Here is a 12,873-nt window from a genome sequence, read left to right on the forward strand (position 1 = left end):
CTTAATCAGATCTGTCTCTGCCATTCCCTGTTTGAATTCCTCAGAAATTCTAAACCAGTTTATTAAAGGAGATATTTAAAAGTTCTCTGTGTTTCCAATCCACCTATTTCAACATTTTCAGTACCGCTACCACTGTGATCTTTTCCATGGGCAAATACTTATGTTTAAAGTTCTTTAGTGGCTCCCCATAATTTTCAAGATTATGTCTAAATTTCCTGTCATGGCATACATGACCTTTAATGCCCAGGATACCCTTATATCTCCAAAATTTTGGGGCACCCCCCCCAGTCTTCCTCTTCCATTTCTTTCTCTCTACCTTGTACCTAACACTTTGTCTACTGAAACTTTGGCAGTCAGCAATGGGGGAAGGTCACGTGAGGAATCCAGACCCGGGAAATTTGGCTAGAACCACCCACACTCATGCACGCCAAAGAAACTTATCAAGAGTACTTTGGAAAAGAGCGACCGTCTGCCAGCCAGTGATATTTCACCACATCATATTAGCTTGACCACCCTAGAGACCCTTTCAATATCTCCCATGCGGGTCACCCCATGCGACTTCCCTGGCCTCTGTCCCCAGGACCAGGGAACATTGTCAGGCAGGAAGCGCTCTGTACTCAATAAAGCTATTGCTCATCCACACTTTGTGGCTACGCCCCTTGCTTCTTCCTCGGCAGGGAAAAATTCCTTTCATTTGGTGCGGAAACCTGAGAGGAGTCAGAAGTCTGCAAGGGCCGCTCCTCTCCCCTTCCCCTCCAAGAAGAACCAGGACCTCCGACCTTCCACCCACCTTGGCACAAGCTGTGGTAAGTCCCCTGCCTCCAGCCTCCCCTAAGATCTTTCTTCCGAGACTCCCTGTTTGAAACTGCAGCTGCATCAAGGACCTCTTTCTTTTCCGAGTGCATGTGTGCCTGTGGAGACATCCTGAGCACATCCACTTTCCCTATCCTTCCAGTGGCCAGAGCTTGTGTTGCAGGATGTCAATTCTCAACTCTGACCACTCCGAGGACTGAGGGCAGCCGTGGGGGCACAGGAATCTAAACCTAATCCAAAAACACTCCTGGAGTTGCCTTATCTGAAATCTCTCCCTCCCTAAAGAAGAAGAAACTGTTCTTATTCTCCACTGTGGCCAGGCCAAGAACCCACTGGATAATCGGACCAGGTAGCATACTGAAGGGACTTCCGATTTTAACACCCTCACTGATTTAACTATTGCCAAAAGAACTGGGAACTGGTTGGAGATCCCTTACATTAAGGGCTTCTAGTTATTCATGCTTTCATCCTAATCTCTGTGCCACCTGTTCTACGGCGCAGGCCCTTTTTTGGCAGAGAAACCTCACCTAAACCCTCCACTCCTGATCTTTCCTCCTTCGCCCAACCTCCAACTGTCTCCTCCTCCTGCCTGACCCCCAGAGGCACCCCTCTCTCGGGACCGCTCTCTGGTCCCTCTGCAGACCTCTTTCACTCCTGTCTCTTCCTTCCAAGAGCCCCGTCCTTTCCCTTCGTAGAATCCTGTTTCTCATTCACCTGCAAATATCAGTCTCTCGTTCTCCTCCCCTGCTGGCCAGGAGCCCCTCCCTTCTCCACTGTGTGAAGACCCTCCTCCGTCAGGCCATTCACAGCCTAGCATTGGCCCTTATACTGGTTTGCAGGACACTCAAACCCAATTTTCTTGCAGGAAGTTCTGGCCCTGTGCTGCCTCTGGCTCCAGCGTTTCGGGCCGGATCTGGGTGCCAGTCTCCCCAGGAGCCCCCCCCCTCTTATTCTCAACACCCAAACCCCTATCTGAGACCTGTGAACATGGCATTTAAAGTTTTTAGTGGTCCCAACTAGTAGAAACAGGCCAAGGCTGTTTGCCAGGCCCACATGCAGCAGAAGGTAATGCTCCAAATCCCGGCTCTTGTGGCAGCCCTGAGGCTGGCAGAGCAACAGGGGCAAGGCACAGGAAGTGCCCCACCCAAGTCCAAGCCACAAAGAGGAATCCCACCAGCAGCTTCCTTTAAGTGTGGCAAGCAGGGCCACTGGTCTCAGCAGGGGCCCTGCCCGTGGCTGCCCACTGAGCCCTGCCCTAACTGCAAGCAGCCCGGTCACTGTCAGAGCGATTGCACCCTTTGAGCAGCAGGCTCATCCTCAGCATCTCTACATGAAGGACAAGTCACTGAGAGGAGGCCAAGCTAGCCAGATGGGCCCACTGCTCAAACTCCTAGACATCGTGGACGACTGACACGGCCTGGACTCAGAGACCCCCATCGTCCTCACTCACGCTGAACCCAGGGTAATGCTGCAGGAACGGGGAAGTCCGTCTCATTTCTTGTGGACATGGGAGCTGCCTTCTCTGTTTTGCCATCACACTCTGAATCTCTAGTTCCCTCACGGGTCTCAGTTATGGGAATGGATGGGAACTCTTCCTTTCCACTTCTTATGCCACTCCTGGCATACAGTTTTGCTGCAAGTTTGCTGGCCCCTACCCCTCTCCGGCTCACCAAAAGTCTGGACCCTTCAGATCCCCCTATTACTCCTCTTTCTTTTTTTTTTTAAAATCCTTACAGGACTGCATCCGCAAAGTTTCTCCAGTAATGATCTAACAGATGTTCCTCCCGACTCCCCTCAAAGCCACCACCTGCCGATCTCCCTCTCCCCACGACGCCCCTAATTAGCAGGAAGTAGCCAGACGAATAAGTGGCACCCCTAATTAACACAAAAGGTCAGAATATGGGGTGGTCAGCAATGGGGGATGGTCACGTGAGGAACCCAGACCTGGGAACTTTGGCTAGAACCACTCATACTTGGGCACGCCAAAAAAACTTCCCAGTAGTCCCTTGGGAAAAAGCAACTGTCTGCCAGCCAGTGAAATTTTGCCACATCATATTAGCTCGACCACCCTAGAGACCCTTTAAATATCTCCCACACAGGTCACCCCATGCGACTTCCCTGGCCCGTGTCCTTCAGACCAGAGAACCTTGTTGGGTGGGAAGTGCTCTATACTCAATAAAGCTTTTGCTTATCCACACTTTGTGGCTACGCCCCTTCCTTCTTCCTCGGTGGGGAAAAATACCTTACAGAAACATCTTCAACTTTTCTAATGTGTTCATGCTCTTACTAGCACTAGACCTTTATACATTTTTTTTTCTGAAGCTGGAAACGAGGAGAGACAGTCAGATAGACTCCCGCATGCGCCCGACCGGGATCCACCCAGCACGCCCACCAGGGGCGAAGCTCTGCCCACCAGGGGGCGATGCTCTGCCCCTCCGGGGCGTCGCTCTGTTGTGACCAGAGCCACTCTAGCGCCTGGGGCAGAGGCCAAGGAGCCATCCCCAGCGCCCGGGTCATCTTTTGCTCCAATGGAGCCTCGGCTGTGGGAGGGGAAGAGAGAGACAGAGAGGAAGGAGAGGGGGAGGGGTGGAGAAGCAGATGGGAGCTTCTCCTGTGTGCCCTGGCCGGGAATCGAACCCGGGACTTCTGCACGCCAGGCCGATGCTCTACCACTGAGCCAACTGGCCAGGGCCCCTTTATACATTTTTATTGTTCATCTAACTCCTACTTTTATTTCACCATTCATATCAGACATTTTCTCTAGAAAGTCTCCTACAATGTGCAATTTTGATTTTATGACTCAGTAACAGCATTTTGTGTGAGTTGCCCAGGCCCTAACTTCCACACGGCAACACAGTGAAGACCCGGTAACACCTGCATACGCAGTGAGTTTTGTTACATGAGAGGAAAACCTGAGCTTGGGGAACCTGAATCTTTTTAAAATGGGTAGCAGACATGCCTGCTCTTTGCTCCTGAAAGAGATATTATATTTATTATACTGGATTAAAAGCTTGTCTGCCCCTTTGCTCCAGGGAGAGACACTATCTCTACCTTCCAAAGCTGCATGCTAAACATAACAGAAAGGACAGTGTAACTGCATAGAAATTTCATTTCTTTAATGTGACCATTTCTCTTTCTTTCCTTTTGCTTCAAACTGAACTCATTTAGCACCCTGACTCACTTGCCTCCCTTAATCTTTAAGCCCTTAAAACAATAAGTTTCTGGTCAGTATCAAATAATCTTAGAAACAGAACCTCAGGTCTCTTCATCCCAGAGACAAAGTTTTCACCAAATTAGAGATAATATCAAGTCCTCAGTCATGTTTCAGCTCCAGAATGACCCCAACAACTACATCCTTGCAAAGCTAGATGAAGTGATGGCATGTCCAACATCAGAACCAGATATACTATCTTAACACAGTTGTAAAATTATAATTTAGAACATAAAACACAACTAAGCCACAGAAAAAAGAAAAGGACAGAAATATACTATGCTATACACTGAACTGTAGTAATAGAAAAAAATGACAAAAAATGATTATAAAAAAAATTATTTACCTTTATTCCTGTGGTTGACTTGCACACTGGAAGGGGCCAACTCTGTCACTCATATGTCACATTACTGTATATTCTTCCACTGCACTCAACCAAATTACCTAATTCACCCACGTAGTCTGTAAGTACTACACTAGCGGTGTAAGCCAAAAGACTCACGTCTCAATTTTCTTTTTAGTTTTTATGGGAGCATCATAAACTCGAAACATTGTATGTTAAGACTATTGTAACCTCAGGACCCCCTGTACCTCCTACCCTAGCACTGAACAATCAGTAGAGACCACAATGCTGACCATGACCCTAACTTACTTAGTCACCATGATTAATTATTCCCCTCACACACATGACCCATTCTTTAAAAGCCATCGAGGATCCAGGCCTTTGAGCATTATGTCACTTGTGACTCTTGGCATGTGCCATTTTCCCAGGTAATAAGCCCTTCATTTCCTTGCCACGAACCAGCACGGCTAGTAATTCCAGGTCCTGAGTGGGAATGGCATGGAATTAAGATAATAGGCTTAGAGATAAAGGATGGGCTTGGGAGGCCTCTGCAATGCTGATGGCAAGAACAGAGCATGCTCCACACCCGCTTCCTGCTTTATTTATAGGGCAAAGTGAGGCATTAGCAAATCAGAGAGATCTCTGATCACATTTCCAAGGCAACCCAAGAATTTTACCAAGTGCAAAAAAACCCACTGTACATAACATCTTAACTTCACAAAACAAAGGATAAAACAAACTTGCCTCCAGTCTTTCCGAGGGACATGGGGGGTAGGATGGGTATAAACAATTCAGCATCACAGCTTAACAGCCTTTAGCAACTTCACAGAACAAGTGAGGTGGAGGGTTGGTCAGATTGTCAGCTTACAGCCAGTTCCCCACACCTCTGTCCCCAAAAATCTAAACTGCAAAGACGCTGTTGGCTTTCAGTCCCCAATATTTCCCTGCTGCAAGCTCCTGTTGGTGTATTATTGGGCTCTGATGTGTTCAGGCAAATGGACATTTTTAGTATGGGAACTGTAGTCCTACAAAAAAGGTCGGTCAGTACCTTGTTCACAAGACATGCAGAAATGTGAGAGATCCATGGTAAAGTGTCTCACAACAATATCTTGAAGATAGAGCCAGGATTTATGACAGATTTGTGAGGTACAAAATCAAAAAGTGAAATAAATATGACTTCAAAATTGTTGGCCTGAACAACTGAAAAATGTAGTGCCAATTCACTGAGATGAAATGACTATGGAAGCAACAGGGCAAGAATTAGAATTTTGAAGGGACATTATATATATATTAAATATAATCTCTTTTGATATACCAAATATTCTTTTTTTTCTTATTGGTCAGCCCTGGTCAGGTTTCTCAGTTGGTTAGAGCATCACCCCGATATGCCAAGGTTGCAGGTTCAATTCTCGTTCATGACACATACAAGAATAAATCGTGAATGCATAAATAAGTAGGAAAACAAATAGATGCTTCTCTCTCTTCAATAGTCTCTCTCTAAAATCAACAAATTAACATTTAAAATATATTGGTCAAACACCAGGGGAAACTTTGACAAAATAATTATAATCATAATAATTTTTATTGTGTATTTGCCATGTGCTGGGCACCGTGTTAAACACATACATTTATTCAACAAATATTAATTGAGCACCTTATACATATTAGTCACTATTCTAGGAGTTGGAAATACAGTATTAAACAAAGCCAGCAAATCCCCTGGCCTGACACTGTGGTACTTGCATACTGTGTTGAAGGACAGTCAGGCTGTCAAGGAAGTTCAATGTGGGAAGAGATAAGCTCTCCCAGGAGATACAGAAGTGTCAACCTTGTGAGGTAGGTATTATTAGGTCTGGTTCCAGGGCTGCCTACCAAAAGCCTCAACTAGCCAGGTTGAATTTTAGGTTACTTAGCATCAGAGCAGTTCCCGTCACTCTTACCTGAGCAATCCTGATTGATATCTTACCTTTGCCTGACCCTTGGACATCGTGCCAGTTAGTCACCTCTCCATCACTTATCTGAACATTCTGTTACTTCGTCAGCACCCTGCTCTCCCACTGTTTTACAGCCACAGGTAACAGTTTTCACACTGCAGCAGGAAATAGCACCAAACCCTGTCCTATATAGGATGAGGCTATTCATCCTCTTGATGCTGAAGCCACTAGGGTCTCAGCCCATTTGTTTGCAGATGCATAAATCAATTTCTTATAAAACTCATCAGGCCTTGTATGTTCTTCCTTTGACAACCTAACATTTGGTGCCAGAACCCGGGAGGGTCCCACATGGGCAGGATCGGAGCAGCACCCCAGTCCCTGACCTTCTCAACCTTGCAACTTGGAAAGCAGTGGGCAATAGCAGCTCATCCTGGGCTTACCTCCAAATCCTGCTCAGGGTCGTGGGACTGATGATCTACACTGACTTCTTCCCCCATGACCTCCCTAAACCAGCCAAGGAGGACACCAGACATAGGGAATTTCTGACCATTTCCCATTGTGGTGACGAAAGTTGTTGAGGTCTCATATGTCTTGAAATTGAAAGTGCCATTCTTTGGCCATTGAGAGCCATGTCTAGTTTATTTTGAGGCCAGATTATGTTGCAAAAGAAAATAAGATGTTTTGGCTTTGTCCCCCCTAAGCCTGGGGCAGTTTAACAGCTTAAGTGAGTGGATTGTGCAGGCATGGAGTGTGTGTTGCCCATAGTGTAGAGACAGAATGGCATTACGGGCGAGGGGGGTGAGTGGCTGACTACAATCCCTGAGAGTGCCCGCTATGGACAGGCATCCCCACTGATAGCCAAGGCACCCTGAGAAATCGTGAGGAACCCCTTTAGGTCAGGCATCCCCAAGCCTAAGGGATCCCAAGCCTGGGGGCTGAGGAGTCTTCTGGCCTCATATTAGTGCTTTCGAAAGTGAGTGAGGGCAAATCAGAAGACCTGGTGAGAGGAATCGTAGGGTCACTCACTGAAATTGATGACTGGTGTGGCCTGAAAGGCTGGCAATGGAGAGGAGAAGTTTTCAATGTCTGGCGTCCTCCTTGTCTGGCTCAGTAGGGTCACGGGGGAAGAAACTGGTGCAGGTCGGTCCCACGACCCCCTCTTTACAGAGGAGGAAAACAAGGCTTAGAAAAATAATATGCCTAAACTCACAGTCAGTAAGTGTTGGAATCAAGATTCTAATTTAAGTCTGTTTAATTCTGGAGGCTATGCTTTATTATTTATCTTCTGAATAAGAATATATTCATAAATATTTACTAGTAAAAGTGACTATAATGTCTTTTCAACAGTGTCAAATTAGTCTGTCTAATAAATTTTCCTTGGAAATGTAATGTTGAAAGCATTTAAAAAATGTAAAAATAATGAATCTGGCTTTTGCCAGTATGAAAGTTAACTGAATTTCTTTTTCAACTTAATATTGATTTAATTTCACTCTGATATTGGCTGTTTTATATCTTACTACATAAATTACTTTTGAATATAGTTTTATTATACATCCTTATTACTTTATTTTTCTTTTGTGGTACAATTATTTAAATTATTGCATTGAAATAAATGAATTGAATTCCTAAATATTTGTCCCACTTAATATAATATTAAAAAGACTTTTAATATGTTAGTATCCCTCGGAGAGTATAAAACACTGAAACTTGGTCCTGTAATGAAAACCCAACATTTAGAAAGAGCTATTATTTTGATCATTTATCAAAGAGAAAGTTTTGTGGAAAATACTTCCTGGGGCAATAGGCAGTGAAATTCTCATATAATGTGACAGGGACCATAAGAAACATACTTTAGGCTAAAAGTAATATAATGGAGAGAGGGGAAAAATTGTGGCAAAAGGGTTGTTATTCACACATTTATTCAATCACACATCTATTTATTATGTGTTTATATTAATTATTAGTTACTGAGACTTGGCATTTGTAACACTCAATAAGCTTCTATTGAATAATTACATTTCCTTTTTCTCTCTTCTCAATAGACTGTAAGTTTTATGAGAATGAGTAAAATGTCTCTTATGGTCACACTGCATCCCTGGCACTCCAGGATGACAGGTTCTCAAAAAATCCTGAATTAATTAAAAGGAGTTGATGAATCTGGGTTGGTGCCCAAGAAACTATAAATATCCATACTACAAGGTTGAGAGTTTTAGGTACTATACTAAATGTAAATAATAAATCTTATGAGACTTCAGAGATTGGAAAATTTTGTTGAGAAAATTTGAGCTTGCATTTAAGATAAACAGGAGTCTTAGGTTTGGTTTCTTAGAAACATAGCCTAAGTCAATGATGGAAGTATTTCCAGATAGAAGGTTCAAACCAGGGGCAGAAAGCGTGAATACAAAGAGGAATGAGGTAAGAAGTCTATGTGAGCTTGGATCTAAAAAAAAATAACTAGTTCAGTTCTACTACTATCTAGATTGTAAAATTCTGTAACATTACTTCCACCCTGACAACAAGAAAAGCTGGAGAAAAGGGTTCCTGCACCCAATTTTAACATATGTGTAAGGGCTTCCCCATACCACCAAGCAGGGTGTCTGAGATTTCACAAGGAAAGAGCTTAGTCCCTCAAGTTGCCATCTACTTCTGACTGGCTGGCTATATATCAGACCTGCTGTGGTTTGATTAACTTGCTAGAATGGTTCCCAGAACTCAAAATCCATTTATTTACTTATTACATTACTGATTTATTACAAAGGCTATTAACGGATATGAATCAATAGCCAGATTTAGAGTTTTATAGGGCAAGGTCCCAAATGAAGGAGTTTCTCTTCTCCTGAAGATTATTAGGCCCTGATGAAGCTGGGCAGCACCCGGAGAGGCCAAGGGAGGCTTCAACTCAGGGTTTTGAGAGTGTGACAGAAGAATTTAGCAAAACATATTAAATTTATTAAAGTGATAGTATGTACTCAAGAAGTGAGAGCAGGCGACTTTGGAGAACTAGATACCCTGATGGGGTCTGGGTGAACAGTTCTTATTAAACATGAGAAAGGGATGGGAGATAAGGTGGTCCTTGGCTTCTGATGCTGATGGGGATGACTGCCAACATCAACATATCTCGTCCTTGTCCCTCCTCTCCAGATAGTGATTAATTTTTTGGTCTTCTCAATTACATGAAATTGGGGAGGGGGAAGCATGGGAACAGGCAGTCAGAGAAGGGCATGTCTGAGATATTCCAAGCAAGATGGAAAAGGGGAGTAGTAAAACTTGAGGCCCTTGTTCCCTATTCTAACTTTCATGCTGCACAAACAGGAGGAAGTATTCTGTTTCTCCAATGTGAAAACTTTCCAAAAGAGAGGCCTATGAGCTGTCCTTTTGGGTTTTTGTGGAGGCTATATGACATGGTCAGAACTGATTAAGTCATTGGCCATTGGCAATTGATTCAACTTCCAGTTCTCTTTCTCCTCCCTGAAATCTTGAAAGTTCCAATCTTACAATCACATGGTTGGTTTTCCTGACAACCAGCCCCCATCCTTAGGTACAGTCCACAAGTCATCTCATTAACATAACAGAAATCACCAAGGAAATTCCAAGGATTTTAGTTTTGTGCCAGAAATTAGACAAAGGCCAAATAAATAAATAAATAAATATATATATTTTAAGATTTTATTTATTGACTTTAGAAAAAGGAGAGAGAGAGAGAGAGAGAGAGAGAGAGAGAGAGAGAAAGGGGGAGGAGCAGCAGAAAGCATCAACTTGTAGTAGTTGCTTCTCATATGTGCCTGGTCCAGGCAAGCGCTGGGTCTCCAACCTGTGACCTTAGCATTCCAGGTCGATGCTTTATCTACTATGCCACCATAAGTCAGTCTATATATATATATATATATATATATATATCACATATATCGTGTGTGTGTGTGTGTGTGTGTGTGTGTTTAGCAAGAGAGAAAGAGAGGAACAGACAGGAAGGGAGAGAGATACGAAGCATCAATTCTTCATTTTGGCACTAAGTTGTTCATTGATTGCTTTTTCATGTGTATCTTGACCAGGGGGCTCCAGCAGAGCCAATGACCCCTGGGCTCAAGCCAGCAACCTTTGGGCTCAAGCCAGTATCAGATCAATTATTTACTGACTGCTTATTATTATTGCACCAGGCACTACAGTATATACTAAAGATGGAGTTGTGAAAAAGACAGTGTTTCCTGCTCTAATAAAGCATCTGGAGAGGGAGACCAACAGCTAGATAATTATTTAGTTTTTTGTTGAATGTTATAAAGATGTAGTGTTATAAAAATGTTTAACAGTATTAAGAGGGTGGGTGAGGGCTAACTTCTCTTAAGAAGAGATATTGAAAGATTTGATGGTCCCACTGTACCCTTTAAAATCTCTTTTAAAGTACTTAGGCAGCTGCATTTAAATTATTGCTTTAAAAATAACATTTTGACAAGCTAATAAGTTATAGGAGATCACGATTATCAAAAGATCCTTTGGGCCATCACAATTTAAATCCAATGTACCAGACACTAAGTATATAATCATTGACTTCTAGCAACAATCCAGCTGTTACTGTTATTATTTCTATTTTATAGATAAGGAAATTGAGATTCAAAATGTTCAGTGATTCTCCCAAGGTCTCTGTTCAGGTCTTGAGTGGCCCCAGCCCAGGGGTTTCAGGACTCTAGTCCTCTTTTCACCGCACATTTCTGTCTAGTTCTTTTTTATTTTTAGAATCTTCTGTTTGGTTTCTGGCAGGAGTCCCATGAATAAATACATAAGAAAACCTTCAAGGTAGCATTATTACTCTGTGCCTTCACCAAATACATTAGAACTTCCTCCCTGCAGGGAGAGACACTTGAAGATCTTGTTTCAGTCTTGCATGTAGACTAGTGACTCCATGTTATTGGTTCAGCACCATTACATCCCTTTTTGTTGCCCGGGATGTCGCTTATTTCCTTCCCTTCCTCAGGAAACAAAACACTCCGAGTCTGACTTCTCCACGGCCACGTGAGGAGGCGGCGCGGGCTCCACGCGCTCCTCCCTTCCTCTGTGGGGTCCTGGTCCGAAGCTCCACATTCGGGGCCTCAAGCACGGAACATGGGTATCCCCAGGAGCCCACAGAGCCTCTTAGCTCTTCTCAGTCCCACCTCCGGTCGACTCTGCCTGCGTCCTCTCGGCCTCCGGGAGCCAGCGCCCGGGACGGATACGCCAGACTCCAAACACCAGCCTCAGCAAGACCGTCCCTCAGAACAGTCCACAGAACCCGACACCCCCACCGGCTGGAGACCAAGGCGGGGCAGAGCTGCGCGCGATGACGTCACGCCGACGCACGGCTCCGCTGGCCCCGCCCACAAACCCGCGGTCCGGCTTCCGGTGGGAGGCGGAAGTTGTGGGACCGTGGCGTGGAGGAGCAGTTGTGGCTTATTCGAGAGACTGGCTGGCTTGGTAGCCACCAGAATGCCTCATTTGGAAAACATGGTCCTTTGTCGCGAGTCCCAAGTGTCCGCGTTGCAGTCCCTATTTGGAGAGGTATTGTAGTCAAGCTGTCTTTCCCAAATCCCGAAGGAAAATGTTTTTGTGGTGCGATGTGTTCCCTCTTTTTTTTTTTTTACCTTCGTGTGTGGATGGATAGGAGTTGAGATAGTGAGTGTTGAACGTCCACCCTACTCCTCAGTACCTCGCGTGGGCCCCTGTGAGCGCCCCGCAGGACGTGCCCGGGACAGGGGTTTCCAGCGCCCCGCTTCTGAGACCCTGTCAGCCCTGAGCAGCCCTCAGTAGTAGCTTTTTATCTCTCCCCAGCTGGACGGGATCGCATACAAACAACGGGCGTGTTTATAGTGCTGTGTATTCAGACGTGAGTGTGCACACTTCAGTGAGGTAGCTTGTGTAAGTAGTGTGGCTAACTGCAGAATCAGGGAGGGCCGAAGCGGTGCAAACGGTTTAAAACTTCAGCGCCTCTTCCAGAATTGTAAAAGCCTTGAGGTCTGCTCTACACTTAGACGCTGCCCGAGAGCAGAGGTTAAACGTCTTTGAATGGACACAGCTACGGGAACCTTTTTCATTGGTGGGAGGTCGTGTTCTCACACCCAAAACTTAATGTATTTTTTATTATATTCTCATGGGGGGGGCTTTTGATTCATACACATTATTTAGACTTGGAATTTATCAGACGTGGATCTTATTTGGAAGGAGAGAAAACCAGAGTTTAGAGTTATGCTCGTTATCTACCCCTCTTTCCCCCCAATTTCTGGTTTGCCTTAAATCCTTTAAGTACTTTCACGCCCCTCAAAATGCTGTCTGGCAGTCTGAGGCGACCTGTGAAGTGATAGTGGAAAAGTACCACCTTCTAAGGGGGCACATTGGTTACAGAAATAAGAGAACAGTAACTGCATCCTCAGTATTTTACTCATAATGCTTTCAGTTACAGCTAGTTATATTGTTACAGAAACGTGTTCTTGGTTATTCTCTGTGCATTCCTTCCCTGGAGTTGGTAAGCCGAGATCACTCCCAACAGAAGTGCATCTCCTGAAAGAGTATGTATTGGCAAGTACAGATGAGCAGCAACAGCATGCGAT

At 44.6% G+C, this 12,873-nt stretch overlaps 1 protein-coding gene across 1 annotated transcript in view; it reads left to right on the plus strand.

Annotated features, from left to right (window-relative positions):
* The first annotated feature begins 11,669 nt into the window (after nucleotides 1-11,669).
* ORC5 (origin recognition complex subunit 5) overlaps nucleotides 11,670-12,873 on the plus strand; it is a 111,443-nt gene continuing 110,239 nt past the window's right edge. The window contains exon 1 of the mRNA XM_066354167.1: nucleotides 11,670-11,827. Within this exon, the coding sequence (XP_066210264.1) occupies nucleotides 11,756-11,827 (72 nt within the window). The 5' untranslated portion in view covers nucleotides 11,670-11,755. The remainder of the gene's footprint in view (nucleotides 11,828-12,873) is intronic.

The sequence above is a fragment of the Saccopteryx leptura genome, chromosome 12 (assembly GCF_036850995.1).
Source record: "Saccopteryx leptura isolate mSacLep1 chromosome 12, mSacLep1_pri_phased_curated, whole genome shotgun sequence".
Classification (NCBI taxonomy): domain Eukaryota; kingdom Metazoa; phylum Chordata; class Mammalia; order Chiroptera; family Emballonuridae; genus Saccopteryx; species Saccopteryx leptura.